We start from the raw sequence: 18,343 nt of genomic DNA, 5'->3' as shown, positions 1-18,343 counted from the left end.
GTTTTTTTTTTTTCAGTTCCCCATTGGTCCCTGTTGCATTGCTTTCTGTCTTTTGTATTTCTTCTCTTCCTTTTGGCTTGTTTCCACTAGGTTTTCCTACTTCTGTAATTCTACCTAATTCTAATTTGCACATTGTTTATGGAGAACTCAATTGCATGAGCCCTGTACAGTTCTAAAATTATGAGTTTAAGGAGAACTCAGTTGCATGAGCCCTGTATAGTTCTAAAATTATGAGTAAGGAGTCGTATTTAATTACAGTACTTTATAATAAGAATTCCTCTATACTACAATAACGTCAACGCCTTAGACAGTGTCACAGCGAAATATTTTGCCTTAATATGTAATAACTAAATGTGGAATTTCATTTGCCTAATTCTTTACTATGGTCTGCACGGTAGTTCTGCAAATTTTTAATACCAGATTCGATGAACTTACAGGTAGTCCTTGGTTCAGAGAGAAAAAAACAAAAGTCGCCCTTTTCAGAATGCTTAACGTCAATTTTCATCTCCATTGATACAGGCGGCCCGCGGTTAACGGTGCAATCGCTCAGCGGCGAATCGGTTTTACGGCTGTCGTCAAAAATATTAATTAAAAAAATAAGGTATTTTTACGGCACAATTTTCAGTTAACAGCGCCGCTAGCGCCGTTGTCTAATGAGTTTATACATTTGTAGAAATGCCGTTCAGTCCATAAAGGTTATGCAAATTATATTAAAAGATTTTATGGAGAGTTATTACCGTATATACTCGCATATTATGCGACTTTTGAAACCTAATTTTGAAGCTAATTTTAAAGGGGTCGCATCATACACGTGGTATAAAATTAGCGTACCGTCTTGCTTTCCCAAATCGGCAGATCGCGATAGTTACTACCGGAGGAAAACAGTAGATCTTTTAAAAAGTTATGCTTTACTTGTACTTCACTATATCCAATAATATTGTATGCATTCTCTTATTACTATTGTATTTTAAAATACAAAAGAGCGATCGTGCTCCATTTGCATTATTTTGGTTTATACAACATGTTTAACTGTTCTAGACTAACCATCTATAATTTCCAAATCAATTGATTAAGGCACAACACCGAAGGATTTTTTACTTTTTGTTTTACTCAGTAAAAGAAACATTTGTTACTTGAACTATTATTTTCATTTTAGGATACGCAGGTAAGTGAAAATTTATTAAAGTAAAAAAAAAATGCATAAAATTAATAAACTAAAATCCTCCAAAGTCGCTCTCCGTGTCCGTATCATCAAATACTGTTCTGAATTCTTTGCCATCAAGGCAGTCATCATATTCGTCATCTTCCAGATCTTTGATCATTTCATCTTCATCTCCTGCATCTTCGTATAGGACATCGTCAATTCATATGGAAGGTATAGTCTTGTCACCGTGGCGAGCTCTCTGGCGTGGCTTTTAAAGATCTGCCCTTATGCTAATTTTACAAAAACAACAACTGCCCGTGTGTGACAGACCTTTGAATGTCCTTGAGACAAACCCCGAGGCTATAATTATAAGATTATAAGGGGTTTTCATTCCCAGGTACTTTAATCTCCTTCCTATTCGGCCCTTCTCTCTCTCTCTCCTCTCGCTCTCTCTCCTCTCTATCTCTCTCTCTCTCTCTCTCTCTCTCTTCTCCCTTAAATCTTACAGCTGTCTGAGCAAGAACTGTTTTTAGGGTACAACATAGGCCCGCATTTCGCATTTTCCATACCTATTTATTTTGTTTACGATTGCCCTTTCTCGGCTGTGAAGTTGATGTCTATCCATGGCTGTGAGATGACCAGGAATAACTTGTAAGTCGGTGTCAAAGTCACTCCACACTTCAGTCAGGCCAAAACTTTGCCATATTGCATTCAAGCAATATTCAGTCATTGTTTCCTATCTATTATTTTTTCAGAGAGAGAGAGAGAGAGAGAGAGAGAGAGTGAGTCTGTCTGTATACGATTGTTTATTTTCTCACTCGTCAAACTTACTGTTATGCTTTATTTCATATTTCCTTGCTCACCAATTTATTCTATACCTACGATATTAAGAAATCAAGATATGTGTAGAAGGGAGAACTGCCTCCAGACTGTACAGTCAGTATGGATTTAAACGCACGTGGAACTGGTTGAAATATTCGCAACAGCACCAAAATGAGATGCCCTGTTGATAGAAAATCTGACTCCGTTTCTTGTTATTGCATAAAAAAACTATCAATCGTGAACCTACGTAATTTATTTAGAATTCTGCGCAACGGAAAAGATAATATTTGATATCTGTAATGGGAGAAATGGTTTTATCTCTGTTGTTGTTATAAATTTGGCAGATATGCGATCAAACACGTGGGTGGACCAAAACAGCCCAGCCAGAGAGCTCCGCTCCTTTTGTAAATACTATTGTTTGGCGTGCTAGGCTTACCTGATTCATTTGGGTGTGCGCTGCAGCTGCTGCTACTGCTACTCAAATAATCGCATTTTTCTTACTAATCCCAAGAGTTGACCATGGAAAATCCCAAGATTAACCAAAGAGAGAGACACTAATAAAAACAAAAACTACGTACTGTATGCAAAGTACACGCATCATCGTTAGCTTCCTGTGTGTTACGTGTAAACGTTCATTCTAAGAAATTCACAGAGTAGTATAACTAACACCTGATTGGCTGGTTGGTAGCCATGGAGATCTGTTATCCAATGACTGCCCTCTGCTTCTGTTCTATTTATAGACATATGCCGTGGATGACACTAAGTTTGAACGTTACCATGTTCGTGATTTTCTGACTGCTGACGGCAAAAATTACTTGATAATTTTCTTTATATAATTATTTCTTCGTGAAAACAATAATATAATATGATCATTTTAACTTTAATGTATACGGGTATGAAAAATACCAGTGTGTCGTAGCGATGCGTCATCAATATAGTGGTATGAAAATACCACATGGTGTTGTAGCGATATGTAATTACAAAGTACAAATCCTTTTCCCGAACCATCCTCAAAATTTTACGACTCTTCAACTGCAAGATCGATATGGTGAAATATATTATATAGTCATACTTATTGTTGAAATTCACAAGTTGAACTGCAAAACATTTATTAGATTTTGATTGTTATGTACATTTATTTTTTACGTTTTACGGAATGTTTGTTTTGAAAATATAGCTATTAGTGAACATATGATATTAATTGTCCCACTATTTTATTATAGGTGATCTTAATTATCTGACATTCATGTAATAGTATTATATTAATTTATTTAAATAAACTGTTATTAATAAATAACAATAATGAAAAACATAAAGGAAAAAAATGTTTTTGCTGCAGTAGTGATGTTTGTTTGATTATGCATCTGACCTCACATTTCCGAGATTGAAAAATTCCAAAAACCGAAACATTGGAATGTGTGTACTGCACATTTTTTTAAACACGCACACAATGTCTACACATTTACTGATACCCGTAGGTGAAAGATTCAAATTACAGTATTTATTTCTGAGAGAGAGAGAGAGAGAGAATGATTTAGGACTCCAAGGCGTGTTATTTTTACAATTATTTTATTATCTTGGTATTCTTTTTTAATCTTGAGATCTACTATTAAATTCTCGAGAATAGTAAGAAAATTACAGTAACTTCATTAGCAGCAGCACACATCTGAACGACTCGGCCATTAGCACGCTAAACCACCAACCTTATGAACTGACTTCGGAAAAGGAACTCGCATGATACATGAGATACATGAGATACATAACAAAACCACTGTTTATTGGTGAAAATTTTGGGGTAGCATGATATGCGAGATCGCACGTTACTCGAGTATATACGGTACATACTTATTAGGGTAAAATATATGCCTCTGACGCTGTTCTATGCCGAAAATATCGAGTTACATAAGTGCAAATTTAGCTATGGATGTGTCAATTTATAAATGTTCATGCTTTTATGTTTAAAATGTGTATGAAGATGTATTACGTTTAGGGTATTTTTATTTCTGCACAGAAATATGATACGCTTTCAAAACTGCCCTTCACACGTTATCAAATACGATGTTTTTTCATGTTCTTTCTTGTGAACGCCGCCTGCCGCTCTTCCGAAATATTTAGTTAAAAAAAGGTGGAAAATAGCAACCGATGTGTCGATTTTATAAATGTTCATGCTTTTATGTTTAAAATGTGTATGAAAATGTATTACGTATTGGGTATTTTTTCTTTCTGTGCAGAAATATGATAAAAAGGTAGCTTTTGAAACTGCCCTTCATGTTATCAAATATGATGTTTTTTCATGTTTGTTCTTGTAAGCCGCCGTCTGCCGCTCTTCCGAGAATATATAGTTAAAAAACAGTGCAAATTTAGCGATCGATGTGTCAATTTCTTAAATGTTTATGCTTTTATGTTTAAAATGTGTATGAAAATATATTACGTACAGGGTATTTTTATTTTTGTACATAAATATGATACAAATTAAGGCAGCCTTTGTAACTACGCTCTACGTTGTCAGGGGATGTTTTTTAAATGTTCGTTCTTGTCCGCCTCTGTTCCGAAAAATGCATGGTGTTATTTTATTAATTATGCATCTTTTCCATAAATCATTTGAAAAGTCATACATTACTTCACTTTATCTAATAATATTGTATGTATTCTCATATTACTGTATTATAAAATACTACGGCAAATCTAAGCCAGTATTTCGCGGAGCGGCCAATGTTGTGGTTTGAAATCAGCTGATGGTAAATATGAGTTTGTTTCGCCATATTTAACGCAATTCTGAGCGAACTCTCTTCCTTCTAGTTAGCATAAGCGAATATCTAGATATGTACTTGCCTTATATGAAACAAGGTTATTTTTCCTTATACGTGTTTTTAGGTGGAAATATGAATTGAATATGTCACGTTGTGAATGTGAACTACTTTTTTTTTTCGTTAACACATTACGTTGGCGGCATGTTTATTGCGCAAAAAAATTATGTGATTCCGTTCGTAATTCTCCTTTATATCATCGTGATATGAACTTTACCTTATTTATCTTATATCGGCGTGAAACCAACAGTAAAATGTGTTCTTTCAAGCACAGTAGTTTTGATTAAAAGATTTTATCTTAATTTTATCTACGGTTGTGTTTGATGGCATACTTTTACTGGATTTATTGTTGTTGCCGATGTACGATAATAGTCATTAGCAGCTTGAACAGTTTTCTCAGCTTCAGTTATAACTAGGTTTAAATTTAACAGTATATTTTCCGATTGATCTTTGATCTATATTGATCTTTGATCTATAGCGAATAAAGTTATTACATTAACTTTTTAACGCCGATTGGATGTATTGAACGTCGACGAAAATTGTCTGTCGGGTGCCGAATGGGCGTATGGTACGTCGACGAAAGAAAGTTTTTTAAAATTCGCAGAAAAATAGTTATAGGCATACTAGGCAAAAACTTTTGAATCACACGCCTTGGGGGATGCTGGGAGCTCACAGATCAAGGCGTTGTTTTGTTTACAGTCGTTAGCCAGGCGCGCAAGTGCGAATTTCTTTCTTCTTGCACTAAAAAGCGTCAGCGATACATCTCTGAAATTATTTTGTCACTTTGACATAATTTTTGCACCATTTTATATTAGCTGTTACATGGAGTATTATATATGAAAATGTGCGCAATTTCATGTAGAATACAACAAAAAACAATTCATGGTTGTAGCTTTTATCAGTTTTGAAATATTTTCATATAAATAACGATAAGTGCCAAAATTTCAAACTTTGGTCAAATTTGACTACTGAAATGGTCTAAAAATGCAATTGTAAGCTAAAACTCTTATATTCTAGTAATATTCAATCATTTACCTTCATTTTGCAACAAATTGGAAGTCTCTAGCACAATATTTTGATTTATGGTGAATTTATGAAAAAAACTTTTTCCTTATGTCCGTGTGGTAACTTCCGAAAAAATCATAAATTTTTTCGTCCAATTGTCGTAATGTTTGCACCATTTTAAATTAGCCGTTACATAAAGTTTTATATATGGAAATGTGCGCAAATTCATGTAGAATGCAAGTAAAAACAACCCATGGTTGTAGCTTTTATCAGTTTTGAAATATTTTCATATAAATAAAGATAAATGCCAAAATATCAACCTTTGGTCAACTTTGACTCAATCAAAATGGTAGAAAAATGCAATTGTAAGCTAAAACTCGTACAGTCTAGTAATATTCAATCATTTACCTTTATTTTGCAATAAATTGGAAGTCTCTAGCACATTATTTCGATTTATGGTGAATTTATGAAAAAAAACATTTTCCTTACGTCCGTGCTGTAACTCTTCCGAAAAAAGTCAGAAATTTTTTCGTCCGATTGTCGTAATGTTTGCACCATTTTAAATTAGCTGTTACATAAAGTTTTATGTATGAAAATGTGTGCAATTTCATGTAGAATACAACAAAAAACAACCCATGGTTGTAGCTTTTATTAGTTTTGAAATATTTTCATATAAATAACGAAAAGTGCCAAAATTTCAACCTTCGGTCAACTTTGACTCGACCAAAATGGTAAAAAAACACAATTGTAAGCTAAAACTCTTACATTCTAGTAATATTCAATTATTTGCATTTATTTTGCAACAAATTGGAAGTCTCTAGCACAATATTTTGATTAATGGTGAATTTATTAAATAAATTTTTTCCTTACGTCTGCGCGGTAACTTTTCTGAAAAAATCATAAATTTTTCATCCGATTGTCGTAATGTTTGCGCCATATTAAATTAGCCCTTACATAAAGTTTTATATATGAAAATTTGCACAATTTCATGTAGAATACAACTAAAAACAACCCATGGTTGTAGCTTTTATCAGTTTTGAAGTATTTTCATATAAATAACGATAAATAGAAAAAATTTGTCCTTCGGTCAACTTTAACTCGACCGAAATGGTAGAAAACTGCAATTGTAAGCTACAACACTTACAGTATAGTAATATTCAATCAATTACCTTCATTTTGCAACAAACAGGAAGTCTCTAGCACAATATTTCAATTTATGGTGAATTTTTTAAAACTGCTTTTTTTTAGTCCGTGCGTTATGAATTCATGCATCATATTGTGATAATATTTTCTCTGTGTTGCTTTGATCGTTTTACAATTTGTTATATACCAAAATCATTGCAATTTAGCGTACAATACAAAAAAAAATTAACTCGTTAGCTTTAACCGTTTTGCTCACAGCGCGATTTGTATACAATTATATATGAAATTTTTTTTCGCACTGTCATACATTCTAATATTTATATATGATAATGATCTTTTTTTTCATTTCTGATGGTTGCATACTAAAATTAAGGCAATGACAAAAATAGGAGCCAAAAATGACCTCTTAATCTTGAAAATTAAGCGTGCTGTGATTTTTGGAAAAAAACTACGGGAGACACGCTCGGAAATACCGGCTCGGCGTTTAAGGGTTAAGATATCTCAGTTCTATTCTACATAATGCCATGTATAATATTCTTACTGTAAATTAACATGGGCCAACTTATGTCCAAATCGATTTACGACTGGTTGGTTGAAACCAATTGCGGCCGTAAGTCGACAACTACCTGTAACACACTACTGCACCACGACCACTGTGCACAAACTAGAAATAAAATGAATATGCAACTTTTCCATGAATCTTTTAAAAACTTGTACATTATTGTATCCAATAATATTGTATGTATTCTCATATTATTGTATCATAAAATACTAACAAAGCGGTCAATGTTTTGGTTTGGAAATGAGCTGATTGCGAAGAGTTTAGTTTGCCGTTTACATTTTATTTTGCTGTAATTAACTCAATTCTGAGCTAATTGCCTTGCTACTTGTTAGTATAAGATATCTAGATACGTACTTTATTTATATGAGACAAGGTAATTTGTCATTATACAACATGTTTTTAAGTTGAAATATGAATTTAATACATCTCATGAACTAAATTATTTTTTTTGTTAACAGATTTCTTTTGTGGGCATGTTTACTGTGTAAAAATATTACGTGATTCCGTTCAGTATTTTCAGTTTATTTCTTCATAGTACGAGCTTTAGCGTTAATTACGTTACTTATCTTTTATCGCCATGAAAACAACAGTAAAATGTGTTCTTTCAAGACCCGAAGTTTTGATTAATATTATTCTCTCTCAATTTTATCTACGGTTGTGTTTGATGGCATAAGTTTACTGGAGTTATATCCTTGTTGCCGATGCATGAAAATAGTCATTAGCTGCATGAAAAGTGAGGTGCGTGTGAGGAGAGGCGAGAACTGGAGAAAAACTGTTGTATGTTCAGCTGGACACCATTCTTTGTTGCTCAAGTTGCTTCCCAGTCATTTTAGTTGTGGGTGGTCATAAAGTCGATCAGTCGCAACTCGCATAGGTCATAAGTCAACAACTAGCTGTATAATATACCATGTCAAATACATATAAGGCTATTTCAATGTATGTATTTACTTCCATACTTTCAGTGACTGTATTTAACACTTATCTTCTTTAACTTTTCTTTACTTTTAGGGGTTTCACATACTACAAGATGAGCAACCTGGACAACAGAATATCTAATGCTGATCAACTTCTTACTCAGGATGTAGAAAAATTCTGTGACTCAATTGTAGAATTGTATTCCAACATTAGTAAACCAATCCTTGATATACTCATTTATGTACAAAAACTAACCCAGGCAATTGGCGGACAGGTAAGGAGTTTTAATTTGCATGTACGTAATGTAGTCATTGTGATTGTACTTGTTTTCATTGCTTTTCATTTTCACACTGCTACAACTTATTAGTTTGAAGTATTATTAGCTTTTAAAAGTGGTTGATCAAAAATACAATGTTGAATTAGTTTGCAAAGTATATCATTTTTGGATTAATAGTTTTTTAAATGGTTATGTATAGAAAGTTAATTTTGTATAGTAAGTAGAAAAATACCAATTGGTCATGCTGTTATTCTAGTGAGGGCTTCAATTAACTAGGGTTCAAGGAAGAAGTTAAGTTATGAAGTAAGTGAGATACAGGATTATTATTTAAGCTTTACTGAAGCAAAACTGAATTGAGCTAAACATTTAGCCCAAATAATAATATCCAGCTCTTAGTTTGAATATATAAGAGGGTGTCATCAGTGTAATGTGATTGACATTGAACAAAGATTTAGTTTTACTGAATTGTTATTCTGGTGGCATGATTATGTGAATGTAGTGATTGTGTAACTTTGATGGCCTCTTAAAAGCAATAAAGCATGTAAAGATTTTTTAGTTGATTGTATGTTACTTTATTTAACATTTGTACATTACAGGCACCTGGTGTTATGATCCTGTATCTCATCTTGTCTGGCTCAGTGCTTACACATCTTCGACGACCAATTAGTAAGTTTACAGTTACTGAGCAACGCCTGGAAGGAGAGTTCCGTTATGTTAACTCTCGCCTGATTACAAACTCAGAAGAGGTTGCATTTTACCAAGGAAATAAACGGGAGAAGAGGAATATTGACTCATCCTTTGGAAGACTGGTTAGTGTCTAAAAAATTTGTAAGATTTGCATAGGTCAGGTATTTATCATAAAGTACTAAGGTTCATATTAAGTTTTGCTTTACCTATTAAGTTTTGCTTTACCTTCTCAACTTCCTGTATTCTTTCATGTACCCAGATAACTTATGTTTACGGTGGTTGGTGTTTAATTTAATATTGGAAGGAAATTTACTATACAAATTGTTGAATATGCCATGTTTGTAGATGTTACATTTATTAAAAGTATAGTTAAACTGCTGATATATATAATGTTTTGGTCATAGGTGGTTTTTTAAAACTAAAATACAGGCAGCCCTCGGTTAGCGGCAGGGGTTCCGTTCCTGGCTGCCGACGCAAAGTGATTTTTGACGCTAAGCGATTTTAAAGCTTAGGGCCGCTGCACACCTTCTTTCGAAACTAGACCAGTCAAAGGCGCCGTAATCCCACAATGGCACAATAAGTAAAATTATATTTATGCAGTATAGTACTATAGAATTTACTGTACAGTACATTATAATATTATAAATACTGTAAAGTGAAAAAAAACCCTAGCTTTCATCCTTTGGGTGTCTAGAGTATGTAAAGATATAATAAGGTTTATACAGTGTACAGGTAGCTGTAGTGTTCAAGTTACGATAATTTGTCTTACGATAGTCCGATTTTATGAGAGACCAAATTACAATAGCCTAACTTTATCCATCTTCAGTTACATAAGTTCAACAACAGCAAAAGAGAATGATGAAAGTAGGGTTTTAATGTTAAACTCGTTGCGTGAATGTGTACAGCCATGAATGACCGAACGAGAAACGACTTTTTTTTTTTTTTTTTTTATATATAATATATATATATATAAGTGCAACCGAATTGGATAACATCCGTTTGGCTTGTATTTCAATCATCGTATTACAGCACACTATTACCATTGTTGTTATAAATGGCGTTATGTATAGAATAGAACTGAGATATCTTAATGTAATAACTTTATTTGTTATAGATCAAAGATCGCTATAGATCAAAGATCAATCGGAAAATATACTGTTAAATATAATCCTAGTTATAGCTGAAGCTGAGAAAACTGTTCAGGCTGCTAATGACTATTATCGTTCATCGGCAACAAGGATAAAACGCTATTAAACTTATGCCATCAAACACAACCGTAGATAAAATTGAGATAAAATCATTTTAATCAAAACTACTGTGCTTGAAAGAACACATTTTACTGTTGGTTTCATGCCAATGTAAGATAAAGAACGTAAAGTTCGTATTACGATGATATTAAAGAAAATTGCGAACGGAATCATGAATTTTTTTACATAATAAACATGCCGCCAACGTACTCTGTTAACGAAAAAAATAGTTCACATTCGCAACGAGACATATTCAATTCATATTTCCACCTAAAAACACATTGTATAAGGAAAAATAACCTTGTCTCATATAAGTCAAGTACCTAGATATTCATTTATGTTAACTAGAAGCAAGAGAATTTGCTCAGAATTGCGTTATGGCGAAACAAACTCGTATTTGCAATCGGCTGATTTCAAACCACAACATTGGCCGCTCCGCGGAGTACTGGCTTAGATTTCCCGTTATTTTATAATACAATAACATGAGAATGCATATAATATTATTGGATACAGTGGAGTAATGTATAACTTTTTAAAGGATTTATGGAAAAGGTGCATTATTAATAAAATAACACCATGCATTTTACGTAACAGTGGCGAGCAAGAACGAACATGTAAAAACATCCCCTGACAACGTGAAGCGTAGTTACAAAGGCTGCCTTAATTTGTATAATTTTTATGTACAAAAATAAAAATATCCTATTTTTATCATATTTCTGCACAGAAATAAAAATACCCTATACGTAATACATTTTCATACACATTTTAAACATAAAAGCATTAACATTTATAAAATAAGAGACATTGATCGCTAATTTGCACTTTTTTTAACTGGACATTTTCGGAAGAGCGGCAGGCGGCGCTTCACAAGAAAGAACATGAAAAACCATCGCATTTGATCACGTGAAGGGCAGTTTCAAAAGCTGCCTTCGTATCATATTTCTGTGCAGAAGTAAAAGTACCCTTTATGGAATACATTTTCATACACATTTTAAACGTTAAAGCATGAACATTTATAAATCGACACATCCATAGCTAAATTTGAACTTATGTAACTCGATATTTTCGGCATAGAACAGCGTCAGAGGCATATATTTTACCCTAATACCTGTGTAATAACACTCCATAAAATTTGTTAATACAGTAGTACCTCAAGATACGAAAGGCTCAACTTACGAAAAATCCAAGTTACGAAAGCCAATGCGAAAAATTTTACTGCTCTACATACGAAAAGTTTTCAAGATACAAAAGGTTTCTGAAAGTCCGAGATTCGCCCGATAACAATTTTGAAACTCGCGCCGCACGCTGCCATCTTAGTGCTAGTAGACTCGCCACCATCCTCCTGCTCTCCCATTGGTTCCTGATGCTAGCCAAGCCATGAGATCCTTCTCTCTGATTGGACAGCATCCCTCCCATCATGCATCTTCTATACGTACGCGCTGGCGTCCCTTAGCTCGGCCACTCCGCACCCGAAACTTTACCGTACGCAATCGGCATTCGTTCGCTCCAACAATTTCGTTTAGTAACGTAAATTCGTTAGTGATTTCGTTGCAGTACATATTATCGTGTTGTGCGAAGACTGTATTATTACGTATTTGTGTAACTTTACGTAAATTAACGTAGTCATGGGTCCCAAGAAAGTTGAAATTCACGGAAAGAAGCGCATGCTGTCTCTGGAGACAAAGATGGAGATCATAAAGAAGTACGAAGCTGGTATGCGATTGAGTGTGATCGCAAAGGAATACGGCCGTAATCCGTCGACAATAGGCACCATCCTTAAACAGAAGGATGCCATCAAAGCAACTACACCATCGAAGGGCATCACTATTTTGTCCAGCAAGAGGAGCCATGTGCACGACGAGATGGAACGGCTGCTCCTCATCTGGATAAAAGACAAAGAAATCGCTGGCGATACAGTAACGGAGACAGCAATCGCTCACAAGGCCAGTGCTATTTTCGGCGATTTGATTGCGCAGGCGGAAGACGAAGGAGGGGAAGGGACTTCAACGCCAACCCCGGAGTTCAAGGCTTCGCATGGCTGGTTTCGAGAAATTTCGTAAACGGACTGGCATCCATTCGGTGGTGCGTCATGGGGAGGCTGCCAGCTCGGACACGAAAGCGGCCGAAGCCTTTAAAAAGACGTTCGACGAGATGATGACCAAGGAAGGCTACAGTTCTCAGCAAGTCTTCAACTGTGATGAGACTGGCCTTTTTTGGAAAAAAATGCCTCGTCGGACATACATCACGGAGGAAGAGAAGAAGCTACCCGGGCATAAGCCTATGAAAGACAGGCTTACGCTCGCACTTTGTTCAAACGCCAGTGGGGATTGCATGGTGAAGCCCCTACTGGTGTATCACTCCGAGACTCCTCGAGCCTTCAAGGCCCACAAAGTGTTGAAGGAGAAGCTTCCAGTGATGTGGAGGGCTAATGCAAAAGCCTGGGTAACGAGGCTTTTGTTCACGGAGTGGGTAAATCTGTGTTTCGGCCCGACTGTGAAGAGTTTTTTGGAAGAGAAGCGCCTCCCCCTGAAATGTCTGCTGGTGTTGGACAATGCCCCTCCCCACCCTCCTGGCCTCGAGGAAGATATCCTAGCAGAGTATTCCTTCGTTAAAATTCTTTTTCTTTCGCCCAACACCACCCCTCTCCTCCAGCCCATGGACCAGCAAGTGATAGCGAACTTTAAGAAGCTGTACACGAAACATCTTTTCAAGAGATGTTTCGACATCACCGATACCACAAACCTCACCTTGCGTCAATTTTGGAAGGAGCATTTCGACATCGTCATTTGCATCCGACTCATTGACCTAGCTTGGCAGGAGGTTTCGAGGCGAACCTTGAATTCCTCGTGGAGGAAACTCTGGCCTGATGCTTTTGTTCATTCTCTGTTAACTTTGTGTATCTTTTTAAGTTAATTTTATGATATCAGGCCAAGGTTTAATTTGAAGTAAGTTGTACTTTCTTAGTCTTCACTGCAAATGCATCTTCAGTTTTAAGTGCTAGGGGTATACTTTTTATGTTAAATGAGTACACTGTACATATTATTGTATCATATTTGAATTGTTTGCTTTTGTCATCATTATGCTTATAGGAAGATGCCACAGCAAGGTTTGTCTGAATCTATGATATTCATACAATATATCTTAGATTCTGACAGGGTTGGCCGATTCAAATCATTGATTTAAATAAAATAGCATTGATTTAAATCAGTAGTATTTACTTCTCTCCAAACCAACATGGATTGTGAAGGAAAAATATGAAAACTAACACATAATTACACCTGTTTTATATATTTCTGAGGAACAGAACACTAAAAACTTCCTTATACAACAAACAAAAAATTTGCATTCCCTGAAAAATGAAATCAAAGGGTTTTACTTGTACAGAACTATACGTACTTGTTTCTGAGGAGTAGAGTACTTAGGCACTTCCTTTTACAATACAGTATAAAAAAGTAAAAAATTCCACATACTATTAAAAAAGGAAATCAAAGAGGTTTACTTATATGAAGTGTACTTATTTCCTGATGTAATTAATTTAAAAAAGAAAATTAGTATTGCCTGTATTTAAAACAAATGTACATTGAATTTACACTTGAAAAAGGTTTCTTGAAAGATAATGATACACTTCTTTGTAACGTAATTCATAGAAATTCTTTGAAATTGGAATTCAAAATCTTTAAAAAATAATGTTTTTAATGTTTATGCATCCTGATCATTAGTATCATCAAATACATTCATTTTGTGTGTATTCATGATTTTTAACAAAAACACCACTTTTCCTGCTTTTTCTGTCCCCAGCCAGTTCCTTAGTTTTGAAAGCACAATACCATAAATTAAAAAAACTCTTTCAACCCCTGATGAAGAAGCCACTGCATACAGTAGTTGTTGTGCTGCTGAAATTACATCACTATCTAACACATTTGAATGTGACCTCCACCATTCAACTTGGTCACAGAATCACTAAACTTACAGGCATGGAAAGGAGACTATTTGGCTTGAAACTCAAAAATGTGTTTTAAACTAATGTTTAGCATATATATTGTATATTTATAGCATTCCAATTATTATTAAGCTTATTAATTAGAAAACTTAAAATTTAATTTAAATTTGAATTTTTTTAATAAAAAAAAATCACGAACCCTGCATTCTAAAGTAGTGGTCAGTTTTCTTAGAGTTCTTTTATTTGGGATATTGATCGAAGTTGGCAAACCTCCAGTTGGTTAACAGTACTTACCTCCCACCAAGTGTAAGTCTATCCTAGTGCTAAGACAGGGTTTGTTTCATATATGAATAAATAAAAAAAAATTTGTATTTTTCATAACTAACAAACCTGAGATCTTAATATACAAAGGCCCACCTGTAACTATCCCTCTGACAATTAGCCTGGGTTGGAATAATAACCGACGTGGCCTTGGGTTGCCGAGTGGTATGTGGGTGGTCCTCCTTAACTCATGACCAAGCACAGATGCCAATAGTCCGTTGCCCCCACAATTTTGTTAACCTTACTGGTTTCCAGCTGGCGATAGATTTATCCTGATGTTAAGACCTCAGGTTTGTTAGTTATGAAAAATACAAATTGATTAAAACTTTGTCATTTTCCGTCAGGAGTTTTTGTCACCCATTTGTCAGTGACTGCCTCAGCCCCTGGTGCCACTAGCCTCTCTTTCTTCAGAGAGGCAGCTGTGTGGCTTAAGCCCAATATCACACTTGGTCCTGCCACTGCCCTCATAGCTCATGTGTACAGTAGCCTTTGTAGATTTTGAGAGCTGTACAACACATGATAGTTATTCTGGTCCAGACCTATGCAAGGAACACAGGAACTGCAGCTTCATTTGCAAACCAGACCAGCTTTGCCAATGTTAGGAACTTTGACCAAGGCTGCCAACAGTTGGGTTATATGTGCCAAGAACCTAACTCTTTAGTTACCAGGATTTATAGCTATGTCTTCATTAGAAGACAGGATATCAGGTTGGCCATGGACCCATGTTACTCTTCTGTCTTTCTGAGTTTTGGAACTTATGGACACCATGTATGTAGGGAACTTAAGGACACCATGAATGTATGATTGATGGGTTTGAATGGAAAACTTATTTTGTCTTTTGAACGCTCAATTTTTGTTCTTATTTTCATTTGATATAATTATTATTTTTGCAGGTTCAGCATCTTCGCAAATTCATTTCTTTTCGGTTCAGCATGGGCTTCATTGATAACATCATTGCCAAATGTAAGTTTTGCAAATAATCCATATGCAGTAAAAGAGTTTCTTAATTTTATGGCAATCATTCATACAGATGAATAAGAAGGCTTTCCAAATTGCACATCTTAATTGAAAATCTATGTAGAATAAAGGATCAACTCTGTGGGCCCAGTTTCTTGCCAGCAACAGTAACCAATTGGTAAAAAAAAATGTGTAGTTATTAGATTGTATATACTATATTTAAATAAATGTTTAGTGTGTTCAGAATTTTTCATGAAAAATAAAAAAAATTTACACCATTTTTTTTATCAAGCTTGTTACATGGAAAAACAGATATAAATTTACAGAACCCTGTAGGCAATCACTTGTCGATTACCTTGGTTTAGAGTTTTTCATCTGATCGGAAAACATGATAGATGTGCAGTCAGGCAAGTACTTTACAATTCAGTAAAGCTTTGCATGAATTGTGCCAAGTATAATAATTTTCAAGACCGTAGACTTGATAGACCTATGGAAAGGATAAATCGATGAATATATCTGTATAATAAGTTTTGCATGTGACACAGGCCTTGAACAAAAAAAAAAGGACTACAAGCAATTTTAACGTAACTAGTTTGTAAATTTTCTCAGCTCTTGTGAAGTTTCTCTTTATTCAAAAGCTGTAGCACCTAACATGCAGTATATAACTGTGCTCTAAGTAGAGTATGGGAAAAATATGTACAGGAAAACTTTTATTCTTTAAAAGAACTTGTGAAAAAGTTCCACAGTGATAGAGTGAAGTGTTAAAAAAGTTTTGACATAGGAAAAACTTATTTGGTAGTTGCTGTCGAGTCCTCAAGGAGTTAACATTCCATGGTCTAACCAGAGCTCCATGGTGACCAGACTGTCAAAGAATTCTCTTTTAGGTGGTCTTGGGGTCAGGTATTGTATTGTAATGATAAACATTATAACACGTGATTAGAGTATAAATGGACTCAGGATAAGAGGGCAATGTTTCATGTCCTCAGCGAATGCTAGAACCCAGTTTATCTACGTCAAAACCCATAAGAAGAAGAGTGGCTATGTGCATATGTGCCGTCATATGTTTACGAACGACCAAACTCGGACCATGAAATCATTCCTTTCTGTTGGTCAATGCAGGGTGATCCCTTACCCAAATCCTATGACTTTATCAGGGAAGAGGAGGATTTTAAGGACTCACAGTGACTATCAAAAATAGGTTTTTCCTATGTCAAAACCTGTTTTTTTAATAGGATAGTAGCTGTCCTGTCCTCAAGGAGCTTTACAAAGAAATTGACAGGTGACAAAAAGCTCAGAAATTTTAATCCCAACAGCACCCAAAAATAATTTTGGTCCAGGGGCAAGCCACAAGTTTCAAGGCCCCATTCTTTATTCCAGTTACCTTTAGGTTTGGTAGCAAAGAACAAGAAACTATGAACTTATGTTTTTTAGGGTGATTTTCTGTGGTGACTTCCCTAAGCATGCTGGATATGGTTGCAGTATTGTCAAACCTTCCCAGCGATAGCTAGCATACCCGCCTGTTTGGAAGACCAGTGGTTTACCGCTGTAGCGCCTATGGGTCAAGACTGTCCATGCCACCCACTGATACACAGTGTAGTCGAATTTGTTAGAGCTTGTGGCAGGTGTTGTTGGAGTGTAGGAAAAAACAGACCTTTTGGGATGTTTGCCGTGACCTCTATGTAAACTTGAAGTGCTTGAACTGGCCATCATGTTTTGTTTGAAAATTCTAGTTTACTTAGAATAGGAGATTTCCTTCTTAAAGGAATCTCATTCTTGGCCAGAGGACAGCTGTATGCATGATGTAGTGTCCCAGTCTTAGAAAGCCCAGTTTGCTAATATGAGTTCGTGATTCTAATGTAATCAAGAAGATCGTCTATGGTAGCTTGCGATTTGAAAGGAGATGAGAATCATCCTGACCTCTTGATGAAGGACATTGCAGTCATGTTGTTTAGGACCAACCAAATGTTTCTTCTGTAGATAAGAGTTTTTAAGAGATAAAAGGACAACCATCAGCTCCAGGAAATTGAAATGACAATTCCCGAGTAGCTGACCATCTCCCTGCCACCTGACGGTCCTCTCAATTTCTTCCCAACCTGTCAATGAGGCATCTGAGTGTATTGTCACTTGTACAGACTGAGGAGTCAGGGTGACTTTTATCGCCAGAGATTCCTTGTAGGATCAAGGCTGAAGTAACTCCCCAAGTTTTTCATCTTTTAATGAGGTCAGTCTCGCATCTTGTTTGTTGCATGTGGTAACTAGAATTTATTTACAATTATTTGTTGTAATTGGAGTATTGGATTTATTACTGATGCAAATTGCAACAAACCCATCATACATTCTAATTGCCATTTGGAAACTGGGCTGTGCAAGGCATATTTTGAGGCCTTATTCTGTACTGACTAGTTAGTGGGGCCTGGTACCTGGCCGATAAGGCTGGGCGCCACAGCCCTAGACGATGTGACTGTACTCTAAAGCAGCAGTTATCTAACACTGGTGTTTTTTTGTCGAGCTAATGC

The 18,343-nt window shown here is 35.4% G+C and overlaps 2 protein-coding genes across 2 annotated transcripts in view; one reads left to right on the top strand and one right to left on the bottom strand.

The window, feature by feature from the left end:
* LOC135217158 (ATP-binding cassette sub-family D member 3-like) overlaps window positions 1-18,343 on the bottom strand; it is a gene marked incomplete in the record, with an annotated part of 176,909 nt that overhangs the window by 43,811 nt on the left and 114,755 nt on the right.
* LOC135217425 (ATP-binding cassette sub-family D member 3-like) overlaps window positions 1-18,343 on the top strand; it is a gene marked incomplete at its 3' end in the record, with an annotated part of 110,201 nt that overhangs the window by 16,147 nt on the left and 75,711 nt on the right. The window contains 3 exon segments of the mRNA XM_064253286.1: window positions 8,492-8,672; window positions 9,272-9,484; window positions 15,764-15,833. Of these exon segments, the coding sequence (XP_064109356.1) occupies window positions 8,492-8,672; window positions 9,272-9,484; window positions 15,764-15,833 (464 nt within the window).

This window comes from Macrobrachium nipponense, chromosome 7, assembly GCF_015104395.2.
Source record: "Macrobrachium nipponense isolate FS-2020 chromosome 7, ASM1510439v2, whole genome shotgun sequence".
NCBI lineage: Eukaryota > Metazoa > Arthropoda > Malacostraca > Decapoda > Palaemonidae > Macrobrachium > Macrobrachium nipponense.
The sequence above is the reverse complement of the archived record's forward strand: the minus strand, read 5'-3'. Positions and strand labels throughout refer to the sequence as shown.